The 22,512-nt window shown below is 52.9% G+C and overlaps 2 protein-coding genes across 7 annotated transcripts in view; one reads left to right on the forward strand and one right to left on the reverse strand.

The window, feature by feature from the left end:
* NUMA1 (nuclear mitotic apparatus protein 1) overlaps positions 1–9,108 on the reverse strand; it is a 61,514-nt gene extending 52,406 nt beyond the window's left edge. For 4 of the 5 annotated variants that reach the window (XM_073333423.1, XM_073333412.1, XM_073333434.1 and 1 more), the window contains exons 1-2: positions 9,004–9,108; positions 2,716–2,774 (exon numbers count right to left, since the gene is read on the reverse strand). The gene's annotated coding sequence lies outside the window, so the exon portion shown is untranslated. The remainder of the gene's footprint in view (positions 1–2,715; positions 2,775–9,003) is intronic. The other variant, XM_073333403.1, reaches the window with a different exon arrangement.
* A 199-nt stretch (positions 9,109–9,307) lies between these two features.
* LRRC51 (leucine rich repeat containing 51) lies at positions 9,308–17,658 on the forward strand. Of its 2 annotated transcripts, none has more exons than XM_073333483.1 (5): positions 9,308–9,399; positions 11,851–11,948; positions 13,351–13,556; positions 15,887–16,035; positions 17,394–17,658. In XM_073333483.1, exons 2-5 carry the CDS (start codon positions 11,864–11,866, stop codon positions 17,533–17,535), a joined length of 582 nt encoding a protein of 193 aa, XP_073189584.1. In that variant the 5' UTR covers positions 9,308–9,399; positions 11,851–11,863; the 3' UTR covers positions 17,536–17,658. The 2 variants fall into 2 exon arrangements, with proteins under 2 accessions (XP_073189584.1, XP_073189593.1); XM_073333492.1 differs by lacking the exon at positions 9,308–9,399 and adding an exon at positions 9,430–9,450.
* The last annotated feature ends 4,854 nt before the right edge of the window (positions 17,659–22,512 follow it).

Here is a 22,512-nt window from a genome sequence, read left to right on the forward strand (position 1 = left end):
AAGCTGTATGTTATACAGTAGTGGTGGTTTAAGGTAAAACTGATAAACTGCGGTACACCGCTCCTTTGGGAGCAAAGAATCCAGGATTTCTGTGAAGAGCCAGTGTCAGGGGCTGGGTATCAAAAGAGAACACTCCAAGGGCACTCGAGGACTGGAGCACACCTATTGTTAATCTGCAAGGTGAAGACAGGGCTGGCACAGCTTGGAGGAGTGCCTGAGTGACTGACAGGCTAGTGATGTTAAGGAACTAATACCCTGTCACCAGGGTGGATAACAAAATGATGATTTAAAACATGGATTATTTTATTTTGTTCAAATCATAGCAAGTCTTTCAATTTCAAAAAGACATCTGTTTAAAATGAAAGCAGAATCTAACGCAACATAGGTCAAGGCCTAAACTTATAATAATCTCTTAAAACATTTAAATAAAAATGCTGAATCCATCCTCTATCAAAACTTGAGTTTCCTATACAAAGGATCAGGGAAACACATTTGACTTTTGAGGCCAAGCTTTATAAACATGGCGCAGTAGATCATGTTGTGTGTTAAGAACTTGATCTTCTGGGGGACCCAGGGGCTGGGCTAGTGAGTGCAGCTCACTGGCCGAGTCCTCACAGGGGTTGGGACCTGGCCTCCGAGCCCAGGAGACACCATCATGGTTCTCACGGGGATCATTCGCTGAGCTGAAATAATCAGTTTAATTCACTGATAACAGTTAATCCCTCTGTTTAATAAATCATTTAGTTGTAAAAGTGAAACACGGTTTGATGAGAAGTTTATGTATCCAAAACATTTAAAGTGGTTTGGTTGAATAAAAATAAATGGTATATGCTTTTCTGTGTGTTTAAATTCCAGTTACCATCCTACTGCAGCTTGACACAAATCAGGAGCAAAAAGTGAATTTTCTAGTATATAAGCAATATATCATTCACCATTTTCTAGCATATTAAAAGTCCACAATTAATAAGAATCTGAAAATATTAAGCTATATATATATATATATATATATATATATATATATATAGCGCTATAGCATATCCTTCTAGGTAACAAAAAAGATGTACCAAATCTGGTATGAAGGCTCTATTTAGCTGTAAATCCAAGTGAAAATACACCTTTCTTTAAAAAATAACTGAAGCACAAATGGAAACATTGATTACAACTGATTTAAATCAAGGCTTTCCACTTGGTGATTTACATCAATTCACAGTGCTAGTCAGCATAGACAAGACTCTTGCTCAGGGGAGGCAAGGGGTAACAAGATAACTCAGTCCTGGGTACCCTGAGGACCATCACAAGAGGTACCACCCCTTGGTTTGGTTTGCAACCTGGGTTTTCCAGAGACTCAAACAAAGAAAGGGCTTTTGGGATAAAAGTGAGTTTGAACTGACACAAGGTCTTCCTTCCGATCCAGCAAACAGAAAGGATCTTCTATCCAAGGCAGGCTCCAACATTTGGGGAAGGCCTGGAAAGACTTTGGATTATTAAGACTCCATAAGTTCTAACAGAATCCAAATGTGTGACTCCTGGTATGTTTAGCGTGTGTTTAAATCCGTTTATTGTTTTTAATATGTGATGAAAACACCGTTGAGCAAACACCTTCCTTTTCCAACATGGAGTTTTCCCACCTACATTTCTGCTCAAGCTTCATCCTTCGTGCTCCCCTTGCCCATTCCCAGTCTTACAGAGAACTTTGAAATCCCACTCACCAGGCAAATGTGAGCTTTGGATGGGTGTGTAAGCTTCAGGCCATTGAAAGTGCAGGGAGGCAGAGAGGAGCCCAGGGGAAGAAAGCATTCACAGAAGAGCGTGAGGTGGATTTTTGCAGATTTTAAAGCCAGATGGGATCATTATGACGGTCTGTTCTGACCTCCTGCACATCAAAGGCCAGAGAATCTCTTCCAGTTACTTCTACATCAAACCCATAACTACTGTCTGGATTATAGTATCTCTTTTAGAACAGGATCCTGTCTTGGTTTAAAGACTTCAAGAGATGGAGAATCTATCAAATCCCTAGATAAGTATATGGACTCCAAGGCCAGAAAGAATAATTGTGATCATCTAGTTTGACCTCTTGTATAACACAGGACACAGAACTTCCCCACAACAATTCCTAGTGGAGAGCATGGGGCAGGGTATTCTTCACCCTGGCTAGCCGATTTACTCCTTGGGTTCGTATTTTTACATTGGATAAGTTTTTTCAAGACCTGCTCAGCCCCCACATGGACAATCTGATGTTAAATCCCAGAGCACAGCCAGGGCTGTGAAAAAGACAGCCTTACCTCTTACCACTACAGTTTTAAGGTATATCATGATATAAAGAAGTGTCAGGCCTACAAATCCGACCGAACTCCTGCCCACTCCATTTCTAACCTAGGGGATAAGCTGCAGCATCCTGACCACCTCAGAACATAACTTTAATGGAAAACCCCAATATCTGCTGGCAAGCCTGTTTGCCAGAAGCTGGGAATGAGCGACAGGGGATGGATCACTTGAGGGTTACCTGTTCTGTTCATTCCCTTTTGGGCACCTGGCATTGGCCACTGTTGGAAGACGGGACTGGGCTAGATGGACCCTTGGTCTGACCCAGCAGGGCCGCTCTTATGTTCAAACAGATGATATTTATACTACAGAAGCATGACACACAACAGGGAAAGTAGTCACTGGGAATATGAAGCAACACAGGCAGAGGACACACACATAAAGGAGACTTACCTCAGAGAGAAAGACAAAAGGGAATGCAGTCCCCTTAGATGGGTCCAGCCATAAAAACACTACAACAAAAGAAAAAGCGTGATCAGCCTCTAACTGCTTAAAAAGATACAGGCAAGCAGAACCGGCCACCAAGTTGCCCTTCCAATTTCTGCGGCTTTACTGTTACATTTCTTTAAACACAGGAAAGTGCATCTCTCCCCCTGCTGCTGTGATAGATGAAAGCTAACAGGGGTGCTGGCTGACTATACAGAGGAAACAGCAAGACTGATTAGACGAAGTGCAGGCTTTCAATTATACGGGAGCTTGAGGTGTTACCTGCAACATAGCAGATAAAACAATTGTACAGAGAGGTTATTTGTAGTGCAGTACAACTGAGGTCAGCACCCCGCTGTGCCGAACGCTGTAAGCACACACGGGAATGGTTTGCCTGCACTGCAGCTGGGAGGTTTAGTTCTCAGTCTGGGTAGACGTACAGGCGCTAACTCTGATCACGCGAGCATGCTAGAAATAGCAGCGGGGCCACGGTGGTGCAGGCAGCGGCTCAGGCTAGCCACCTGAATACAATCCCGTCAGATGTGCATACACGGACGGCTAGCCCAAGCTAGCCATTACCCCTCTCAGCTGCCGTGATTAATGCTATGTCTACACTGGCAATTGAACGACAAAACTTGGGTCTTTCAGAGGTGTTCAACCCCCTCCTCGCCCAAAAGACAAAAGCTTTGCCGCGACAAGCGCCAGTGCAAACAGCGTGTTGTCGGTGGGAGAGCGCTCCTGCCGACAACACAAATGCCGCTTGTTGGGGGTGGAAGTTTTCTGTCGGCAGGAGAGCCGACAAACAGCGGCTACACTGCACGGCTGTAGCAACACAGCCATGTCGCTCAAAGCTGTGTAGTGTACATAGCCGAAGAGACAGTCCCTGCTCCAGACAAGACAAGGCGTGGGAGGAGACCAATATTTTGTTTCAGGGTTTGTAATGCCACCGAGAGAGAAGAGGTGGTCCAGTGGTCAGGTCACTAGCTTAGCACCTGAGAGAGCTGGATTCAATTCCCTACTCCAGCACAGACTTCCTGTGAGACTTTGGGCAAGTCCCTTCATGCCTCAGTTCCCCCATCTGTAAAATGAGGATCATGGCACTGCCCTGCCTCACAGGAGTATTATGAAGAAAAAAAATACATTCAAGATTGTGAGGGGCTCAGATACTACAGTGATGGCGGCCAGCTAAGTACCTGAGATAGCTAGATCCTTACCCATCACTGGAGTACCTTATCCCCATTTTGTAGATGGGGAAACCGAGGCACGGAGAATAAGTCTACCTTGCAGCTTGGATGTGAGATTCCCAGCTCAGGTACACAGACTCACGTTGGCTCAGCTCAAGCTAAAAACAGCTGTATAGAAGTTGTGACACAGACGGCAGCTCGGGCTAGCTACCCAAACTTGGACCCAAGGGGTTGGGCAGGCTTGGACTCGGGTGGCACTTACACATTTGAAGTGTTGGACCCATTAATTCATGTTTCTTGAATAGCTCTACACCAACATATGACAGACCTTAAGCTGCTTGGAAGATACCCAACTAAAACAGGGATCTTGCACATACCTGCCCAATAATCTAGGCTGTATGGAAGGAGACTCGCACAGTTTTACATAACCCCAGCCAATCATCTTCAACACAAATGGAGGGTGACGAGAGGAGAAAAGATTTTAGGACTCGATATGAAAAGGATAGAATCTCCATAGCAGGCACAAGTAAAGATGGGGTATTAATACTATATGTACACCTCCACAAAAACTCCTCCTTAGAATACTGCTTTAAATATGTACAATTTCCCCACAACATAAAAGGAAGTCTAGAGAGCCCACCTCCTCCAACAGGAGACACTGAAATACACCAACACCGAGCAGAAATGCCTCCTACTGACTCCAGGTCTCCAGTGTAACTCCTGGATCAGAGGCCTAACCTGCACAAGTCAAGAATGGAAGTGAGCTAGGAACAAGAGACATAACAGAAGGCTGGCAAAACTAAAGAGAAAGGAGAGCATACCACCAGAAAGGTCAACCTAAAATGTCTGTGTTTTGACATCAGGCTATGCTGCCCCCCAATGAACCCCCCACAAACAGGCATCAAGACCACAGATCTTTGCAGGCAGTACCACAACAAATGGAGTGAGTGTGTGTGTGAGGGAATCATTAAAAATACAGTAATTCTTGGTGCATTTCCTGACAGATACAGAAAAGCAGGATAGATAAAAATCAATTATTTTAAAAAAAAATTGAATTTTTATTTTTTTCCTCAAAAAGCATTTTATTTTAAGATACATCAAAGATATCTCATCATGGAATAGGGATTATCAATTCTAATTCTACAGTATGAGACAATATATTCATGTAATGTTTAAGAAAAGTTTCGTAAATTAGTTCCAATTGTTCATGGATTAGGGACCAAATTTTATGGGATTCCAGAGGCTTCAGTATAGATTTAGGTTATTCTTTCTATCTACCCAATGGGACTCAGTGCTCAGTCTAGAAGATACCATCAGAGATGCTTAGTTTTGCAGTTCTCAAACTGTGGATTTGTGTCTCCAGCGATAACATGTTTATTAACAGAAAATTGTTTTTAAATAAATAAGAGCATTTTCTCACTAGAAGGGAAAACTATAATGGCAGCAGGCCGTAAGAGAGACCCAGTTTGGGAATAAGAACCATTCAAGAAATGTGTGTTTACTGATGATATTTTAAAGAAAAGTCACACCAGTGAATTGGTGAAGGTCACTTAAAGACTTGGATTCAGAGACTGTTGAAATGATAATCTCACTTTTAACAGCAGTAGCTTCTTCTGCCAATGTAGAAAAAATATTTTTTTCCTTTGGACTAAATCAATTTGATCTAAATCAAATCCACCCTGCAGAAAAGAAGTTTGCCCAGCACTGTAATTAAAATCGTGCTAGGAAGAGAGATAACAGATAAGCCAGCCTGCCACTTTCCCAGGGACTTTTTGGCATCTCTGATGTGCTCACCATCTGGAGAAATGGTGAGGGGCTATACGTACATAAGTCTCAGGTGAACCATAGATGCATCTTCAGCAGTGGAGCGGCTCAAAGCAAGGCCAGACAGCTTAACAAACAGATTAAATCGGAAAAAAGAAAAGGAGTACTTGTGGCACCTTAGAGACTAACTGAGTTTGTGGTGGGGGGGGGGGGGGTTGAGAAAACCTGGATTTGTGCTGGAAATGGCCCACCTTGATTTTCATACACATTGTAAGGAGAGTAAAAAGAAAAGGAGGACTTGTGGCACCTTAGAGACTAACCAATTTATTTGAGCATGAGCTTTCGTGAGCTACAGCTCACTTCATCGGATGCATACCGTGGAAACTGCAGCAGACTTTATATACCCACAGAGATCATGAAACAATACCCCCTCCCACCCCACTGTCCTGCTGGTAATAGAGTAAGGAGAGTGGTCACTTTGGATGAGCTATTACCAGCAGGAGAATGAGTTTGTGTGTGTGGTTTTTGGAGGGGGGGTGGGGGGTGAGAAAACCTGGATTTGTCTGGAAATGGCCCACCTTGATTATCATACACATTGTAAAGAGAGTGGTCACTTTGGATGGGCTATTACCAGCAGGAGAGTGGGATGGGAGGAGGTATTGTTTCATGGTCTCTGTGTATATAAAGTCTTCTGCAGTTTCCACGGTATGCATCCGATGAAGTGAGCTGTAGCTCACGAAAGCTCATGCTCAAATAATTTGGTTAGTCTCTAAGATGCCACAAGTACTCCTTTTCTTTTTGCGAATACAGACTAACACGGCTGTTACTCTGAAACCTGAGATTAAATCAGAGCTATTCAAGAAAACATGGGAGCCTCCCAGACCATGGACAACCACAGGAGAAGCTTGGATAACATCTGTCCATTTGTGTCCATGCACATACTACAGGAAACTCATACCCAACAACACTCACATCCCCCTCACAGGCAACACTTGTGCACACACACACCAAGCCACCCCAGGCTCCCCAGCATCTGCCCCGCAGCTGGTGGGAGAAAAGCTGACAGCTCCCTGGCAGGGAGCTTCCCCGCTCCCTCCTGCAGCCCGGGGGAAGGTCAGACACTTGCTGCCCAAGGCTGGCACCGAGGACTCCTCTGTCCTGAGGCACCCGCAAGGCAGGGCTGGAGCAGCGGTTTAGCTCTGCGAGCAAGGTCCTGTACAGAGCACAGGAGAGACAGACAGCAGGGAGCCACCTGTCTTGGGACAGGTAAATAGACTCCCTTAAGATCAAGCGTCCCCTCAGCCCCCCTCATCATCGTCCTCTCAGCCCCCCTTTCCCCCCCAAGTCACCATCCCCCCCAGCTTCCCCCTCCCCCTGGTCACCATCCCCCCAGCTCCCCCCAAGTCACCATCCTCTCAGCAAGCCCTCTCCCCCCAAGTCACCGTCCCCCCAGCTTCCCCCTCCCAAATCACCATCCCCCCAGCTCCCCACAAGTCACCATACCCCCAGCTTCCCCCTCCCCTCAGCTCCTCCTCTCCCCCCTAGTCACCGTCCCCCCCAGCTCCCCCAAGTCACCGTCCCCCCCAGCTCCCCTTCCCCCCCAGCTCCCCCAAGTCACCATCCCCCCCAGCTTCCCCCTCCCCCTGGTCACCATCCCCCCAGCTCCCCCTCTCCCCTCAGCTCCCCCCAAGTCACCATCCTCTCAGCAAGCCCTCTCCCCCCAAGTCACCGTCCCCCCAGCTTCCCCCTCCCAAATCACCATCCCCCCAGCTCCCCACAAGTCACCATACCCCCAGCTTCCCCCTCCCATCAGCTCCTCCTCTCCCCCCTAGTCACCATCCCCCCAGCTCCCCCAAGTCACCATCCCCCCCAGCTTCCCTTCCCCCCCAGCTCCCCCAAGTCACCGTCCCCCCCCAGCTTCCCTTCCCCCCCAGCTCCCCCAAGTCACCGTCCCCCCCCAGCTTCCCTTCCCCCCCCAGCTCCCCCAAGTCACCGTCCCCCCCCAGCTTCCCTTCCCCCAAGTCACCGTCCCCCCCAGCTTCCCTTCCCCCCCCAGCTCCCCCAAGTCACCGTCCCCCCCAGCTTCCCTTCCCCCCCAGCTCCCCCAAGTCACCGTCCCCCCCAGCTTCCCTTCCCCCCCAGCTCCCCCAAGTCACCGTCCCCCCCAGCTTCCCTTCCCCCCCAGCTCCCCCAAGTCACCGTCCTCCCAGCTCCCCCAAGTCACCGTCCTCCCAGCTCCCCCAAGTCACCGCCCCCCCCAGCTTCCCTTCCCTCCCCAGCTCCCCCAAGTCACCGTCCCCCCCAGCTTCCCTTCCCCCCCAGCTCCCCCAAGTCACCGTCCCCCCCAGCTTCCCTTCCCCCCCCAGCTCCCCCAAGTCACCGTCCCCCCCAGCTTCCCTTCCCCCCCCAGCTCCCCCAAGTCACCGTCCCCCCCAGCTTCCCTTCCCCCCCCAGCTCCCCCAAGTCACCGTCCCCCCCAGCTTCCCTTCCCCCCCAGCTCCCCCAAGTCACCATCCCCCCCAAGTCACCGTCCCCCCAGCTCCCCCAAGTCACCATCCCCCCCAGCTTCCCTTCCCCCCCAGCTCCCCCAAGTCACCGTCCCCCCAGCTTCCCTTCCCCCCAGCTCCCCCAAGTCACCATCCCCCCAGCTCCCCCAAGTCACCATCCCCCCCAGCTTCCCTTCCCCCCCCAGCTCCCCCAAGTCACCGTCCCCCCCAGCTTCCCTTCCCCCCCCAGCTCCCCCAAGTCACCGTCCCCCCCAGCTTCCCTTCCCCCCCAGCTCCCCCAAGTCACCATCCCCCCAAGTCACCGTCCCCCCAGCTCCCCCAAGTCACCATCCCCCCCCAGCTTCCCTTCCCCCCCAGCTCCCCCAAGTCACCATCCCCCCAGCTCCCCCAAGTCACCATCCCCCCAGCTTCCCTTCCCCCCCCAGCTCCCCCAAGTCACCATCCCCCCCAGCTTCCCTTCCCCCCCAGCTCCCCCAAGTCACCGTCCCCCCCCAGCTCCCCTTCCCCCCCAGCTTCCCTTCCCCCCCAGCTCCCCCAAGTCACCATCCCCCCAGCTTCCCTTCCCCCCCCAGCTCCCCCAAGTCACCATCCCCCCAGCTTCCCTTCCCCCCCAGCTCCCCCCAGTCACCGCCCCCCCAGCTCTCCCCTCAGCTCCTCCCCAGTCACCCCCCCCCCGTGGCCCCAGCTCCCCCGGTCACCGCCCCTCCCCCCTTGGCCGGGCGAGTCCCCTCCGCACGCCCGGTACGGCAGCCGCGCCCGCCGCCGCCAGGGGCAGGCCCCAGGCCCCAGCCCCCCTTTACCGTATTCCCTCGAAGCAGCGGGGCGGGCGGTGCCCCGTGACTCCCCCCTTGGCCCCTGGGCGGCAGCGCGGCCCTCACCGATTCAAACAGCTGCGCCGCCCCCCCATACCCCCCTCCCTATTGGCTGCAGGCCGCGTGTACGTCATCTGATGCATATCACGTGGGGGGGAACTACAGCTCCCAGGAGCCCTAGGGTGGAGCGGGAGTAAATCCCGCGACAGGTGGGGAACTCTCGCCGCGAGCCCCTCTGGGACATGTAGTTCCCAATTAGCTCCCCAGTAACTACACTTCCCGGCATGCCGTGCGGGGTCGGGGCTGGGTCGGGCTTTTGGTGTGGTTCTGGTTACCATGGCTACCTCGAGAGTTCCATCTAGTGAGGGGAGAGGGACAGAGATGGTGAGTGTGAAAAATCTTTGCACTGAGTGTGAAAAGAGGGGCCAAGGACTGGTGAGGGTGAAAAGAGGGGCCAGGGGCTAGTGGGTGTGTACATCTGTGCCTGGCACTGGTGAGGGTGAAAAGAGGGGCCAGGGGCTGGTGGGTGTGTAAATCTGTGCCTGGCACTGGTGAGGGTGAAAAGAGGGGTGAGGGGTTGGTGGGTGTGTAAATCTGTGCCTGGTACTGGTGAGGGTGAAAAGAGGGGTGAGGGGCTGGTGGGTGTGTACATCTGTGCCTGGCACTGGTGAGGGTGAAAAGAGGGGCCAGGGGTTGGTGGGTGTGTAAATCTGTGCCTGGTACTGGTGAGGGTGAAAAGAGGGGTGAGGGGCTGGTGGGTGTGTAAATCTGTGCCTGGCACTGGTGAGGGTGAAAAGAGGGGTGAGGGGTTGGTGGGTGTGTAAATCTGTGCCTGGCACTGGTGAGGGTGAAAAGAGGGGCCAGGGGCTGGTGGGTGTGTAAATCTGTGCCTGGCACTGGTGAGGGTGAAAAGAGGGGCCAGGGGAAGGTGGGTGTGAAAATCTGTGCAGGGTGCTATTGAGTGTGAAAAGAGGGGCCAGGGCCTAGTGGGCATGTAAATCTGTGCAGGGCACTGGTGAGCGTGAAATCCATATAATTGCTTGACGAGTATGAAAAGCTATGCAAGAGCACAGCGTACACGGAAAGCCGGGCAGAGAGCATGGTAATTCTGCAAGGGCATGCTGAGTGTGAAAATACGGTACTGTAAATGTAAACCTGTGATGTGACCGAGCGTGGAGCTCTGAACTGAGTGTGTAGCTCTGTGAATTGGCTGTGTAGGTCTGGGCAGGCAGCAGCCAGGGTGTGTAGCTGCAGTGGGCGCCCAGTTCCCTGGGCCTCACTTTCGGTGAAGCAGCGCTTAAAGCGAGGGTTCCATTCCCGGGATGGCTCAGTGGAAACTGAGGCAGCTCCCCCGCTCCCAAGAAAGACAGGTTCTAGTTACCTATCCCAGGTTCTTATATGGCTCTCATCACCCTGGTATCTGGGTGCCTTAAAGTGCTTGTAGCCAGAAAGTTGACTGTGTACAAATGGCCCCCGGCAAAAGGCAGAATTGGCATCCGTGTCCCAATTGCCAAACCGCATTCTGCCCTCGCTGAGACCCGTGCAGCCCCACACTCTGTGGCGCTGTCCTTTGTACTGTGCTTGTTGTTTTCACAGTCTTGAGAAGGGTGTGAGCGCCCCCGGAACGAAGCCATTTGCTCACACAGAGAGATCTCTATTAAAGAGGTCTGGCTCCCGCGTCGGGGACCAGTTCACTGTGTCTTTCAGAAGGAGCCTCACTGCACGCAGGATGTTACCAGTCCAGTGGTGCTGTTTGTGGAGTAAACGTTTTCAAAGCATCCCCTTTAACACCATCACTTCTTGTGCTGTATGCCAGGTGGCTGCATTTCAAAGGCAGAGTGATCGCCTCATAGGAAAATGGAGGGGCCCTTGTTGAATGCAGGGGAGCTGCAGTCAGGAGACCACCATCTATATCTGGCTCGCCCTCTGACTCGCTGTGTGACTTTGGGCAAATTACTAACCCAGTTTCCCCACCTGTAAAATGGAGGCAACCACACTGACTTCCTAACGTAACACTTGGAAAGCTCAATGAATGAATATTTTAAACAGCTTTGAGCCCTTTGGACGTGTTGTTAGTTTGTCCAGTGCTTGGGGACTGAAAAGCACTATGAGAAAATCAGCTATTAGAAAATAAAACAACATCTGTGAAATCAGTGTGCCAGGGCAAAGGCAGCCATGCATTTCCACTTAGGCACGGAGGAATTAGGGAATTTGCCCTGGGTTGCACAAGGAGAGAGTAGCAGAACTGGGAACAAAACTTTATTGTTAGATGGGGATTCTGGGCTGAGCTCATTGGCTCCGAGGGGCAGGCCTGTACATCCTGGGCCAGGAACCAGCTAGCTGTGTCCATCCGTAGTGAATTCAGAGACCTGCACTCCACAAAATTAAACATGAAGTTAAATGTTGCCAACCTCAGCTCTCCTGCCCTTTTGATTGGATGCAGTATTCTTGTTCCTACTGTAACGATGCTGGTTCTGGCGGGACCCAACTGAGAGTGCCAATTCAGGACAAATTGCTTGAAGCAGGGCAGTTACTGCCCAAGGCTTCAGAGGAGCAGCCGTGTTAGTCTGTATCCGCAAAAAGAAAAGGAGGACTTGTGGCACCTTAGAGACTAACCAATTTATTTGAGCATGAGCTTTCGTGAGCTACAGCTCACTTCATCGGAAATTTGTTAGTCTCTAAGGTGCCACAAGCCCTCCTTTTCTTTTTGCCCAAGGCTGGGGTCGTTCCACCTCTAAGGCAAACCAAACCAGCCAAACAGAGCAGACGTTGGTCTCACCCCACTGGTTAACCACAAGTCACACAAGCAACTCCCTCTTCTGTGGTTTTTCCTAGCGTGGCCTGAAAGATGAGCATGCGATGGGATTGCTGTAAGATCTCACTGCGGGCACCTCCTCTGGACTATTCCTTCCGAGGCATCAGCTTCATCCAAGGTGTGGCATCTTGTCTCCCAGTCCCTCTCCCACCAGCAGAGCACACACCCCCTTCCAGAGCTGGAAATAAAACCGGGAGTCCTGCCTCCTGCTCTAACCCTTCAACGCTGCTTCCCGAGATACAGCACAAGGCACCGGGAGTGACCAGAAAAGGCCAGAGAGCAAAGTGGGAAATAAGCCAACTGCACGTTTTAATACTGCCGCCACCCCTGTCGTGTGATGGGATTCAGCCAGAGCAAGCAAAGCGCACAGCCGTGCTTAGGGCCTCTGTCCCCAGTGTCGGGGTTCCCCTGCAAAGGGCGTGTCACTGGGCCAGCCTTTGAGTTATGCATGATGAAGGTGCCGTTAGCTGGCAGCTGGTTCAGTCTTAAGTCAGCTGGCTCCCTGCCGTCCCACCGGGGGCTTCACAGACCCGGCCAGGGATGAGGGTCAGATCCCGGGAGCTCTCTCCCAGAGCAGTCCTGTTACTGACGGGTTTGCCCTGCCACACAGGTCTCCTAGCCAGCTGGCAGCCCTTCTGCTGCATTCTCAGCATGGACAATGTCAAGCGACGTTGTTTTCAGGGGTGCAATAGGGCAGTGGGGAGGGAACAGGGGGCCAGCCCTCCTCCTTGGCCAGATCTGGGTGGCATCACGGCAAAGTCCCTTCCCTGCTGCCATGACAGAGGCCGGCCGGGCCAGCCTGGAGTGGCGTGGTGACCCTGTACACCAGGATGCAACACCACTTTGATTTGGGGTGACCAGGCAGGTAACCTGGGCCCCTCCTTAGCAAAACTCTGGTAGTGCCCCCAGCCAGCCTCCCGACCCTGTTGTCCGAGGTGTGGCACGGATCCATAGCCCCTGCCCTGAAGAGCCTGCAAACTCCCAAGACAAGACAGACACAAGGGGAAGGAAGGGCATACCATGACTTGTCCCCGTGGCCCAGGGAGAGGGAGTGGCTTGCCCGTGGTCACCCAGGAAGCTGGTGGCAGAGCCAGAAGTGGAAGCTGGGTCTACTGCCCCTCAGCCCATTGCCGTAGCCACCGGACCAGCATTTCCACCAGCTTCGGAGCAACTAGCAACATGGGTCCCTAAAACACGCCGCAGACGAGCCTGGAGCAAGGGCTAGAAACTGTTGCTGTAGAGAACCAGGCTGTGCCGGCACCGGCGAGGAGCGCGGGGAACCGGCGGCCCCCTCCCTGTCTGATCCTGCGGGAACCCCAGCACAGCTGCGGGGTGGGTTAACCGGAGTGCAGGGAGGTGCCCAGATACTACGGTGATGGGAGCCGCATCAGAACCAAGGTAGACCGGGTCTGTGTCTGCCCAGCTGGCACTGCTGCAGTACTCTGCCACCGACCGAATCAGCAGCAGATAAGACTCTTTCCCAAGGCAGCTCTAACCCCCCTCCCTACTCTCCCCACTAGACCTGCTGACAGAGGAGCCCCGGGCTGGCCTCAAGGTGATCAAGCGCTCGGCCGGGGGGAAGCTGCTGACCAAGGCTGTGCGCCTGAATAACAACACCATCAATGAGCTGACCGACTTCACCTCCACCATGGAGCAGCTGCTGGAGTACCCCGACGAGCTCTCCTGGGTCGACCTCTCCTTCAACGACTTGCCTACTATCGACCCGGTACGGCTGAATGGGAGCACTGTGGGATGGTGGCTCAGGGGGTTAGCCCTCAACAGGGCAGGCTCCTAACCCTGCTTCTGACACCAACTCCCCCTGAGGTCTCGGGCAAATTCCTGCCCCTCTATGTGCCTCAGTTTCCCCACCTGTAAAATAGTGGTGATACCCCTCCACCCGCTTTGAGGTGTGCGACTGAAACAGCACCACAGCTGCGTGAGTACAGCTGGATTACACACTGCAGCTGTACGTGGGATATAAAAGCAAATGCTCCCAGGTAGCCCCTTGAAGTGGCACTGGGTGCTTAGTCCATGCCGGTGTTACTGCTCTGCAGCCCTGACTCACCAGACTTTGATTAGAGCCTGAGTGCTGCTCACCGTCCACTCCAGTCTGCCCCCTGCCCCTGCACTAGTGCAGCCTGGTGGCAGAGGGGAACAGCTGGCAGGGCAGGATTGCTATGAGGAGTGGGGTGATGCCATGGCCACCTTTAGGGAGCTCAGGCAATTCAGGGGATCCCCGCCAGTCGGAGCTGCAGGGGTCTCGGAAGGGCTCAGCGTTGGCCTTACTCTGCTGCCATTATAGAAGCCCCCTGGAGTTCAAGGGGAGCTGACAGGCCAATGGTGAGCTCTTTGGTAAATCACAGCCCTATTGTGTGTCCCCTAAGCTCTGGGCAAAATCAGGCTGCTTTTCCCAGCTGGGTCCCAGTGGGGCCTTGGGTGAGTCCCGGTTCTTCCCTATTCCTCAGTTTCCCACTCCGCAGAGCTGGGATAGTGGTCCTGCCCCACTTATAGAATCGTAGGACTGCAGAGGTCATCTAGTCCAGTCCCCAGCATTCATGGCAGGACTAAGTATTATCTAGAAAAAAGAAAAGGAGGACTTGTGGCACATTAGAGATTAACAAATTTATTTGAGCATGAGCTTTCGTGAGCTACAGCTCACTTCATCGGATGCATTCCATCCCTGGCAGGTGTTTGTCCAACCCGCTCTTAAAAATCTCCAATGATGGAGATTCCACCACCGCCCTAGGCAATTTATTCCAGTGCTTAACCACCCTGACATTAGGAAGTTTTTCTAATGTCCAACCTAAACCATCCTTGCTGCAATTTAAGACCATTGCTTCTTGTCCTAACCTCAGAGGTTAAGAACAACAATTTTTCTCCCTCCTCCTTGTAACAACCTTTTATGTACTTGAAAACTGTTATCATGTCCCCTCTCAGTCTTCTCTTCTCCAGACTAATCAAACCCAGTTTTTTCAATCTTCCCTCATAGGTCATGATTTCTAGACCTTTAATCATTTTTGTTGCTCTTCTCTGGACTTTCTCAAATTCGTCCACATCCTTCCTGAAATGTGGCGCCCAGAACTGGACACAATACTCCAGCTGAGGCCTAGTCAGCGTGGAGTAGAGTGGAAGAATTACTTCTCGTGTCTTGCTTTCAACACTCCTGCTAATATGTCCCAGAATGATGTTTGCTTTTTATTTGCAAGAGCGTTACACTGCTGACTTGTATTTAGCTTGTGATCCACTGTGACCCCCAGATCCCTTTCCACAGGACTCCTTCCTAGGCAGTCATTTCCCATTTTGTATATGTGTAACTGATGGGTCCTTCCTAAGGGGAGTACTTTGCATTTGTCCTTATTGACTTTCATCCTATTTACTTCAGACCATTTCTGCAGTTTGTCCAGATCGTTTTGAATTTTAATCCTATCCTCCAAAGCACTTGCAACCCCTCCCAGCTTGCTATCACCTGCAAACTTTATCAGGGTACTCTCTATGCAATTATCTAAATCACTGATGAAGATATTGAACAGAATGGGACCCAGAACTGATCCCTGCAGGACCCCACTCATTATGCCCTTGCAGCTTGATTGTGAACCATGATAATTACTCTCTGGGAGGTTTCAGAGTACCAGCCGTGTTAGTCTGTATTTGCAAAAAGAAAAGGAGGACTTGTGGCACCTTAGAGACTAACAAATTTATTTGAGCATAAACTTATAAGTTTATGCTCAAATAAATTTGTTAGTCTCTAAGGTGCCACAAGTCCTCCTTTTCTTTTTACTCTCTGGGAATGGTTTTCCAACCAGTTATGCACCCACCTTACAGTAGCTGCATCTAGGTTGTATTTCCCTAATTTGTTTGTGAGAAGGTCCCTGCTCCATGCTTGTAAAGCACTGTGAAATCCTGGGGTGAAAGAGGCTAGGGAAAGTCAAAGCCCAGCTGGGGCTGCTTTTGACAGGGGAGTGTCTCATGGCCCAGCTGTTACCCTGGGAGAGGCTTGCTTTGCTTCCAGGCTCTCTGCTCCCTCTCTCACTGGGGCTGGGGGTTTTGTGGTTGCAGGTGCTGACTACATATCCCCAGCTCCGGGCCCTCAACCTGCACGGGAACAGCATCCAGAGCCTCAGTGAGGTGGACAAGCTGGCCGTCCTGCCGTGCCTGCGCACATTGACCCTGCACGGAAACCCCATCGAGGAGGAGAAAGGCTACAGGTGGGGCCGAGGGGCTCAGCCAGCTAACGCTTTGGGGAGAGGGAGGGATGGTGGGTGCAGAGGAAAGCCTAGCCCTGGGGAACAGCTCTCTGCCTTCTTCTGCCAGGGCGTCCAGAGAGCTCGCTTAGGGCCTCCTCCACTCCACTGGAGTCAACAGGCTCCCAAAGCCTTTGATGGGAGCTGGGTCTGACTTGCCCTGACACCGTGCCTCAGTTTCCCTTTGGGGATAATGGTCATTCCTTTCTCGCAGGGAGGATGAAGTGCTTTAAGATCCTCCGTGGGAAGGCCCCAGAGGGCAAAGTGGTACCTGCACGGTGTCAAACACTAGCGCGTCAGCAGGCTCAGGGGAATAAGAGAGAGGACCCGCATGCAACCCTCTCTAGCTGTTGTAGCATTGACAACCCACATGGCTCATTCTATCCTGGCCCCTGCGCCTTGCCCTGTCCAAGGCCCCACAGCAAGACTCCTGGGATACACAAACCAGGCCATGCCAAGGGAAAACTTTTAAAAGGGTGGGTCCGGCTCCTGTCACCCCCTGCTCATGAGCCGGCCTGCCCCATGCATGTGCGTCTACAGAGCCTCTCCACAGTGCCGGAGGGCAGCCAGGGCCAGAGACCCTCATCAGGACCAGGGTCCCCTTGCACTGCGTACCGCACGTTCATATAGTGAGAGTCAGTCCCCAGACCTCACCCAAGGCCACCAGCAGGGCAGGGCAGGGCAGCGGCAGAGAACCCAGATCCCTTGAATCCCTGCCCAGTCTCCTCGCTGACGCTGGAGTTGTGTAGGCCCCAAGCAGTGGTTCTGGACTGGTGGTCGGAGAGTCACTTGCCATCGCTCCGAGACGCATGACGGAGCAGGCTGGCCAATCAGATTTTAAATTTAGTGATGCCTGGTCTTCAGGTCTAGTCTCTTACAGCATCGGTGCCAAGATCCACCCAGCCAGGGAGAAGCCCACGGGAAGCGCGTGGCTGGTCTTGCCCTTGATTTTATACAATCTGCTCTGCTCCAGTGCTCAGCTGCGGCGGGGCCTAGTGCCAACATGATCCCACAGGCACCCCGATCAGACACAATGGGCTGTGTCTGGCCATAGGAGGGAGGTGAAAGAAGGCAGACCAGGGGCTCCTGGGCCGCACTGATTGCAGCAGATAGCTATGCCCCCCTTGGGAGAGGAAGCAGTGCCTTGATCTACTACCAAGGGCTTCTCTAGGCCCAAACTGGGGGGTACAGCATGAGCCGCAGGACGGGGAGGAGAAGCACCCCCCGCCCCCGGGCGTTGTGGTGGGGAGGCCAGAGGACAGGGAGTGGCCCTGGCCTGCTAGCCCACGCCGTTCCGGGCCTGACCGGCCGCTCTCCCGCAGGAGTTATGTGCTGTCCGTGCTGCCCCAGCTGAAGTCCTTCGATTTCAGTGGCGTGACGAAGCAGGACCGCTCCACCGCCACCATCTGGAGACGCATGAACGTCAAACCCAAGAAGGTCAAGAAAAGGCGGGACGACTACTGAGGGGACAGGGCCTTTGAGGGACGGGATGAAGCAGCAGCTGCACCATTCAACGGGGCCCAGCGCCGTGGCCCGTGGGGGCGGAAAGCCCGCGTGTTCGCTTAGGAATAAAGGCTTAGAGCTCTGTGGGGTAGGACGATGAATCGCTACGAGGGATGGGGCTCGGTCATCACTGGAAACGGACAGGGAGGGCTGCCATGGCAGCGGGCTGGGTACACTCCTGCCATTGTTGGCACGGAGGGTCTGTGCTCAGTTCGCTCCACCAGCTTCTCCTGAGGGGTTGAGAAGTGCCCCTCCTCTCCAGTGATTGGCAAGCAGCTGGTGGGGAAGAAATGGGGCCCTGGGCCTCCAGGAGGTGTCTGACACCAAGACCCAGTTGTGCCCCCAGCACTGGATGAGCTGGCCTTGCCACGCTGGGCTCCTTTAAGATATTCCAGCCCCCTCCCCGCCCAGCCAGCTCCTGCTGAGGCTGCCAGCGAGAGTCCACCTGTGGTCAGGGGGTGCTAACGATCCCACGCCGGCTGCTTCCTTCTCAGCACTGCTCCCGAAGGCTTGGGTCCTTGGCTTGCTCACGGGGTTTCTCTACGGCTGGACTGTAAAGTGCAAGCCCCGGTGCCCAGCACATCAAACCCAAAGCCAGCCAGGCAGGAGCAAGGTCACAGAACTGTCCCAGCAGAGCCCCCAGCTAGAGCCCAGGGGCAAAGAGAGGGGTCCCTACCCGGGGAGGCAAACAGCTCAAAGTGCTACATACAACAGGACTGTCCATCTTCCATGCCACCTGCCTCCCTTGGCCCCAGCAGGCAGGCTCTGCAGCGTGAGCCCAGTCGCTCCTGCGGGCACTGACCTCATCATGCGCTCAGCCCACCTCCAAACGCTCGGTCTCCTTACTAACAAGCAGAGGAGGCAGTCGTCCAGGTAAGGGTGGGATGAGCCTGAAGGCCCCTGGCTCCTTTGTGGGAAGAAAGCTGGTAAGTGACTGTCCCACGTGACCATTTGATTGATCATGGGCTCCCATCAGTCATGAGGCCTGCAGCTTCTAAGGCTACTCTGCCCTGCCCCCTGGGCTTTAGTGTTTAATGAGCCAGCCAGGTTTCCCTTGTGCCACAGGGTCCTGAGCTAGTCATGTCATCCCCATGCAAGTCCCTGCCTGCCACTGTCATCACTTCCCCAAGAGGCTTCTAGCGCAACTGCTCCAGCCCCTTTCTTCACTCCCTCCTCCCCCACGACAGGAAATTGTCACTTCGCCCTTTGTCTTCCCAGAGGCAGAGTTTGCCCAGAGGCAAATCAGAAGCTCGGCTGATAAGAGGCAAAGCATGTTCGAGCCAGCCCAGGCATGGGTGCCACTAGGGTAGAGTGGCAATCCGCTCCCTAAAGAAAAGCAGTACTTGTGGCACCTTAGAGACTAACCAATTCATTTGAGCAAAGCTTTCGTGAGCTACAGCTCGCTTCATTGGATGAAGCGAGCTGTAGCTCATGAAAGCTTTGCTCAAATAAATTGGTTAGTCTCTAAGGTGCCACAAGTACTGCTTTTCTTTTTGCGAATACAGACTAACACGGCTGCTACTCTGAATCCAATCCCTGACCGTTAACTGATAGTGCATGCCCAGTGGGCTAGGTGAGGGCCTGGGACTAGCACTGGTTCCGTGCTGTCAGACCCATTCCCCTCCCAGACCCATCTTCCCCCACCTCCAGCTGTTCATTGTCCCTACTGCTTCCCCAAGGCCACTTCAGTGACTAGAGAGGCTTCGGTAAGGCCCCAATTGGGTAGATACTATCTGGCCCAGGAGCTCCCTTCTCCGAGAAGTACAGTGTGGGGAGGGAGCCAGCGTTCCATCTGTGGCTAGTTCTACACTGGATCTGGCATAGTTGAGAGCAACCTCAGGCTGCTCTAAGTGACACCAGCCTCTAACCATGCCAAAGGAGCCATTGGCCACGCAAGGGAGGGGTGTAGCACAGCACCTGCCTGGCTCCCCTCTGCCCTGGGGCAAAGTGGCACACAACCTGCTTCTCCACCCCTGAAGGCTCTCCCACCTGCAGGGACATGCAGCCCAGCAGATGTGCCTTGCTGAAGACAGCGTCTCCTCAGACTGAGAAAAAACGGTGGCAAAGGGGTGAAATTCAGCCTGGCAAGGCTGCACCGCCCTCTCCCAGCTCTCCTTTAGCACAAGCCCCTGCCCCCACGTTCCCTGTGCTTGCCCAGGGGCTGCAGTGCACTTAAGACCCAAGCAGCTGCCAGCCTTGCTAAAGCAGAAGTTTAAGACAACCCCTTTAGTGATGGTATGGGGGGGGGGGGAAGAGAGAGAGAGTTGTGATCCTCTCCCTAAAGACCCTAATGTGTTAATGCTGCTGAGCCAGCCACCCAAAACCATGGCTGCCTGGGATGCTCAGGCCAGCTCCACAAACCAGAGTGACTGGGGGTGGCAATCGCCTTGCATCAGTCCTTCCCCTTGTGCCTGGAAATCCCCATCCCTTGGCCGCAGGAACAGGAATGAACTCAACCAGCTGTACCAGGAGCAGGTGGTAGAGACGCTCCGGAGTTAATGGTCTGAGGGGTCCTTGCCCCAGTTTTGCTGGCGCACTATTAAACACGTCAACTCTTTCCCACGTGGAATTTCAAATTTTTGAAAGTGGTCCAATTTCTTGACACGGCTCCATGATTTCCATAGGCTCAGACCAGATGAGAGCACAGATCATCTAGGCTGACGTGCACAGTCCTGGCCAGAGAACTGCGCCCTGTGGTCCTACAGCAAGGCCAGTAACATGTGGTTGACTAGAGCATCTCTTTGGCTATGTCTACACTACACCCCCACCCCCCATCAACCCCGCTGCATCAATCCCCAGAGCATTGATTTAGTGGGTCGAGTAAAGACCCGCCAAATCGACCGCAGATCACTCTCCAGTCGACCCCAGTACTCTACCCGAAACGAGAAGAGTAAGGTAAGTCGACGGGAGAATGTCTCCCATCGACCCAGCGGAGTTTGGACCCCGTGGTAAGTCGACCTAAGCTACGTCAAGTCCAGCTACGTTATTCATGTATCTGGAGTTGTGTAGTTAAGGTCGACTTTATGTCTACACTACCGCGGTAAGTCAACCTTAGCTACACAACTCCAGATACGTGAATAACGTAGCTGAGGTCGACTTACTGCGGTAGTGTAGACATAGCCTTAGAAAGCCAACCAATGGCCGTTTAAAGATTATGATGTGCAGAATCCACCGCAGCCCAAGGGAGGATGTTCCAATTGCCCTCTCTGTTAAAAATCGGCACCTTATCTCAGGGATCCAAATTGTGAGCAGAGCAAACGAGTGGAAAAACCAGTGGATTTTTTCATTTCAAGAAGCTTACTAGACTGAAAAAATTCAGACTACACAGCTTTTGGTGGGACTGCTCCAGCTGCCTTGAGGAGGTGCGGTTTCATACCCTTGTTTTGTTGCAGTCACATAATGTCTAGATTGCAAAGCAGCCCATCCCGGAGCAGTATTACAGATAAATGCAGTTGTTCTATTGTTTCCACCGACGATCTGATCTGAAGCCAGTGCAGCTCATCCATATCAACTCGACAATCTGAATGCTTGTTAGATCGATTGTGCCACACAGAACACGGGTTTTGATTACAATGGAGGGTATGTCCCTGCTGCACTCAGAGCCGTGACTGCTGCCAAGGGTGCTGGAACAATTTGTGTCGTGGGGGTGCAGAGAGCCATCGAACCAGACTGTAAACCCTGTAATAGGGTAGAAACCACTTCAAGCCAGAGGGTGCAGCAGCACCCCCAGCACCCCTTGTTCCAGCACCTATGACTTCTGCCCATATAGATGTACCTGAGTTAGCTTTGAGCACGCTAGCTCAAACAATATGGGGAAAGCTGTGGCAGCGCGGACTGCATAACCCATCTGAGATACTGAGTATGCTCCTGTTACTCAAACTAGCTGGACCAAAGTAGCCCAGTTACGTCTACACTGCAACCAAAGGTTTGACTGCAGCACATGTAGACATAGCTGGAGTCACAAGGCCTCTGGGTCTCACCTTTATGTCAGGAGCATTTCTGGTAGCAGGCAGCAGCAGCCAGGGTGGCATTTGAAGAAGCCAGCATGGGTTGTTTGGGAGCTACTTTGAGGCAGCTTGATAGGCAGTTCCCCAAAGCTGAGAAGGAAACAGAGTTCAGAGCCAGCAGCTGGCCAGGGTCAGAGGAGAAGATTTTAAAATCCTTCCTGTAAGGCTAGAACTGTGCTAGAAACTAACATTGCCCACAGTTGCCTGCTTTGATGACCAGAATGGGCGCCTGTTAGATTAAAGACTGTCCCAAGACAAGTTTTACATGCAAGGAGCTGATCCAGCCCCCCAGCCTGCTCTACAGACAGGGTGGCTCTGTGATTCCCTAGAGCAGCGTATTGGCAGAAAGAACCTTCAGTGAGGTCTTCACAAACCAGAGCAAGTCAGCTGGCATCAACTTGTTCTTGGGGAGGATGGGCAATCATGCCCAGGACTGGGAGTCAGTTTGCTTGGACGAGTCTCTTAAAGCCCGGTGCCTCAGTTTCCCCTCTGTACAGTGTTTAACATGGACCTACTGCATGTAGGGAGTTGAAAGCTGCTTGGATAGCCTTAGCTAGGCTGTGCAATAGTAGGGCAGACTATTTAGTTGGTAGAGACTGGGGCCCTAAGGGGAAAGCTGGCCTTGGATTCTGAACTACAAGGACCCCCATCAGGTGGTCACTTTGCCTTCAACAAGGATGGGCAAGGGCAGCTGTGATAGGCTGCAGGCTTGGTTTAGGCAGAGTGAGGAGACCTTATGGCAGAGGAATTTAGAGAGGCAGGTTGCCGTGAGCTAAGCTACAATTTAGGGCAGGACAACAGAACTAACTCCTCATCTCTTGTGCACTCAGTGGTCTCTTCAGTGACAGGTGGCCATCTCGTCTGGGAGTGCTCCTCCAGCCACACAGCATGCCTTGGCCCAGGTAGGTCCTGGGTCAGTACCTATGAGGGA

This window comes from Lepidochelys kempii, chromosome 1, assembly GCF_965140265.1.
Source record: "Lepidochelys kempii isolate rLepKem1 chromosome 1, rLepKem1.hap2, whole genome shotgun sequence".
In the NCBI taxonomy this organism is placed as follows: Eukaryota; Metazoa; Chordata; order Testudines; family Cheloniidae; genus Lepidochelys; species Lepidochelys kempii.

Coding starts and splice junctions, on each gene's coding strand:
- LRRC51 (XM_073333483.1), top strand. CDS start 11,864: ATGAGCATGCGATGGGATTGCTGTAAGATCTCACTGCGGGCACCTCCT. Junction 11,949..13,350: donor AGGCATCAGCTTCATCCAAG/GTGTGGCATCTT, acceptor TCTCCCCACTAG/ACCTGCTGACAGAGGAGCCC. Junction 13,557..15,886: donor ACTTGCCTACTATCGACCCG/GTACGGCTGAAT, acceptor TTGTGGTTGCAG/GTGCTGACTACATATCCCCA.